This window comes from Condylura cristata, unplaced genomic scaffold (assembly GCF_000260355.1).
Source record: "Condylura cristata isolate star-nosed mole 26May11 unplaced genomic scaffold, ConCri1.0 scaffold00074, whole genome shotgun sequence".
Taxonomy (NCBI): Eukaryota; Metazoa; Chordata; class Mammalia; order Eulipotyphla; family Talpidae; genus Condylura; species Condylura cristata.
The window spans coordinates 87337-90375 of record NW_004567175.1 but is presented as its reverse complement, the minus strand read 5'-3'; the positions used below and the strand labels follow the sequence as shown (position 1 = coordinate 90375).

The window sequence follows — 3039 nt, the reverse complement described above, 5'->3', positions numbered from 1 at the left end:
ACGACGGCCTCGGGCACGTGCCACGGGAGGTGGCCGTGAGGGGCCAGTCGCCTCCCACCTGCCCCGGTCGCAGCTGGGCCGGGCCTCCGGCGTGACTGCCACCCCACGGGGCCTCGGGGCGGGGCAGGGGGCAGGGGTTGTGCCGGAAGGGGCAGAGCCCAGCGCCCGCAGGCCTGCGGACGGGCACCCCTGGCTTCGAGCGCGGGTCAAACCTTTCCAAACCCGAGCGGAGAGGACGCCCTGCCCTTGCCTCGCTCCTTAAGGTTGAAGAGCGGTTGACCCGCCCCCGGGGCGGGGCTTGCTCACGGGGCGGGGCTGGGTCCGGCTCTTTGGGGACCGCCAGCACGCGGCGCGGGCGTGGCCCCGAGTTCCCCCTGCCAGCCGGCCACGGGGCCCTGGGAGATGCACCCCACGGAAGGGGGCAGAGAGCTAGCCCCAGGCTGACTGACCGGCCTGGGCCGCCAGAGCGGGAGCAGCCGCCTTCCCTGCCAGGCGCCGCCCGAAACGCGCACAGGACCGGCCACCAGGTCTCAGCGGAAACCCCAGCACTGCCGGAGCCCCGCGGGCCGCCTCCCCGCCCAGGACGGCGCGCTCGGCTGCGGAAGGCGGGGTCTCCTCTCCGATGGGACCGAAGCACCCTCAGCCTCACCAGGGCCCCTGCAAACCCCTGACGCAGAGCCACCTCTGACTTCTGACGCCACTCCCGCTTGGGGCGTGACCCCGCTAAACCTGCACAGTCTGCTCTTTCCAGGCCGCGCCGCAGGGCCCTGCCCAGGGCTTCTCTCTGAGACCCACAGGGGTACACCTTAGAGCTGGGGTCAAGACTGGGCCCAGCTATCCAGCTTCTCCTGGGCTGCTGGGCAGCCCGGGCCCCCCAGCACCCCAGGGCCTGCCGCGTGCTTGCCCTGAGCCCCACCCCTACCCCCCACCCCACAGGGCTGGGCCACGTGAGGGTTCCCTATTATCGGGGAGCTGCGGCTGCTCGTGGGGCCCACTGGGCGGAAGCCTGCGGGGTAACGGGGCTGCAGGCAAGACCCCAGGCTGGAGAGCGGCGCGGTGGCCAGTGCCACCGGCAGGACCTCAGCGATGGCCGGGCCGAGTCCAGCGCAGCGCAGGGGCGAGCGCGGGTTCCACCATTGCTCGGAGCTGCACAGAGCTCAGCCTTAGCCTCTCCCGCCTCAGCGCTGTGTGCTGCGGGCGGGGCTGAGCGGAGGTGGGGGGCCCCAGGTCACCCGGGGTTCCGCTCCGCAGCGACGCCTGGTGGCCGGGGCGGGCGATACGGGGCTGAGGCTCCCTCCCCAGGACTGACACCCCCAGAGCTGGCACCACGGGGGCTCAAAGGAGAGTGACCTTGACGTGTGCACCGAGGCGTTGGGACGATAAGGGGGGGTTCCTACGCAGACAGTGGGCGCGCCGACCGCGGAGCCGGGATGAGGGGCTCCGGCTGCCCCGGAGGGAGGGCGGCAGTGGGGGGGACACTGCCTGTGGCCTTCGCCTGTGGCCATGGGCAGGAGCCCAACAGCCGGCTGGCGCCAGGCCCTGTGAGGCTCGTGTGGGGCTGTGGGGAGGTCAGCCGGAGGCGCCTGAAACCTCGGGGGCAGTCAGGGAGCGCCTGGCCCGGGGCGGGGGCTGAGACGGCCCCTCCCCTCCCACCCCTCCCCGCCCCAGGGGGCTCGCCGCACCCTCCCCACAGCTGGCCAGGACTGGTGGCATGTGGGGGGCGGCTCACATGGCCCTGGGGGTCAAGGCGCGGCCTCCCCGGGCCACATGGTGACAATGGGCCCCCCTCCTGGCTGGACCCGGCCTGTCCCTGCTGCCTCTGCCCGGGGGGTCCCAGCGTGAAGTGGGGTCCCCTGAGAAGTGGAGGTCTCCAGCAAGGGGTGCAGGTGCACATGGACAACTGTAGCTGGGCCCCTACAGATGTGCACAGGTGCGCACCCCCCACACGCCCCACACCCCCCACAGGGGCACCCCCATGGACACACCCTCACGGGTGCACACAAAACCCCACGCACAGGCGCACGCGGGGGCGCACCCCCACAGGTGCACATGCTCGGGCACCCCCTCAGTCCAGCATTCCTGACCCCGCGGGGCCCCACAGGGAAGGCAAGAGGACGCGACCCCTCCGGAAAGTAAAACTTCACGTCCCCAAACGATGCCCCGAAACGTGCCAAGGGGGGAGACCCCGCGGGCTGGGCCGTCCTCGGGGGCCCCCTCAGGGCTCCGCTGCCGCACCCTGGCCCTGCTGACCCCCAGCGCCTCTCTCGGTGCCTGATCTGAGTCGCTAGCCCGCAGCCCCCTGAAAGCCCTTTCGGGGGACGTGGAGAGGCTCACTTGCAGGCGCTTGCTCTAGACCCAACTCGAAGTGGGGAGTCGGGCTGGCGGCGCGGCTGAGCCTGGGGCTGTGCTGGACCCCCGCCCCCGCCCGCCCGTACCAGCCTGCGGATCTCGCGCTCGCACTCCTTCTTGATGCGCGAGATCTCCTCCTGGTGGAGGTGGTACACGCTCCTGATCTCGGCGGCCTTGACCTTGTCGGCCTGGATGACCATGGTCAGCGCCTCCTCCACCTGCCGCTTGGCCCCCTTGAGCTCGGAGATCTCCTGCTGCATGCGGACGCGCTCCACCTCGAAGCCCCGCCTGGCCTCCTCCTTGGCCTCGCACAGCAGCGCCGTCTTGGCCTTGTCGGGCGCGCCGTCGCGCGCGCTGTGCAGCAGCGCCTGCAGCCGCTGGTTCTCGTTGTCCTTGATCTTGATGACGCGCAGCAGCTCGGCCTCGTGCTGCCGCAGCAGCGCCTCGCGCACGGCCTGCAGCTCCTTCAGCTTCTCCTCGTGCAGCTTGCTCTTGAGCTCGGTGAGCAGGACGGCGCTCTTGTGCTGCTCGTGCTCGCGGACCTGCCGCAGCTCCTGCGTCTTCTCTCGCTCCACCCGGTTTACCTGTGAGACCCGGCCTCAGCGCCCGCCAGGGGGCCCAGTGGGCAGGGCCAGGGCCGGTGAGCGGGCCAGGGCCCGGTGGGCGGGGTCAGGGGCTGGTAGGCGGGGC

The 3039-nt window shown here is 71.9% G+C and overlaps 1 protein-coding gene across 1 annotated transcript in view; it reads right to left on the bottom strand.

Moving 5' to 3' along the window:
* The window catches only part of LOC101633682 (janus kinase and microtubule-interacting protein 3-like), a 16322-nt gene that overhangs the window by 11656 nt on the left and 1627 nt on the right, over positions 1 to 3039 (bottom strand). Inside the window, exon 2 of the mRNA XM_012734813.1 lies at positions 2436 to 2933. Coding sequence (XP_012590267.1) covers positions 2436 to 2933 — 498 coding nt within the window. The remainder of the gene's footprint in view (positions 1 to 2435; positions 2934 to 3039) is intronic.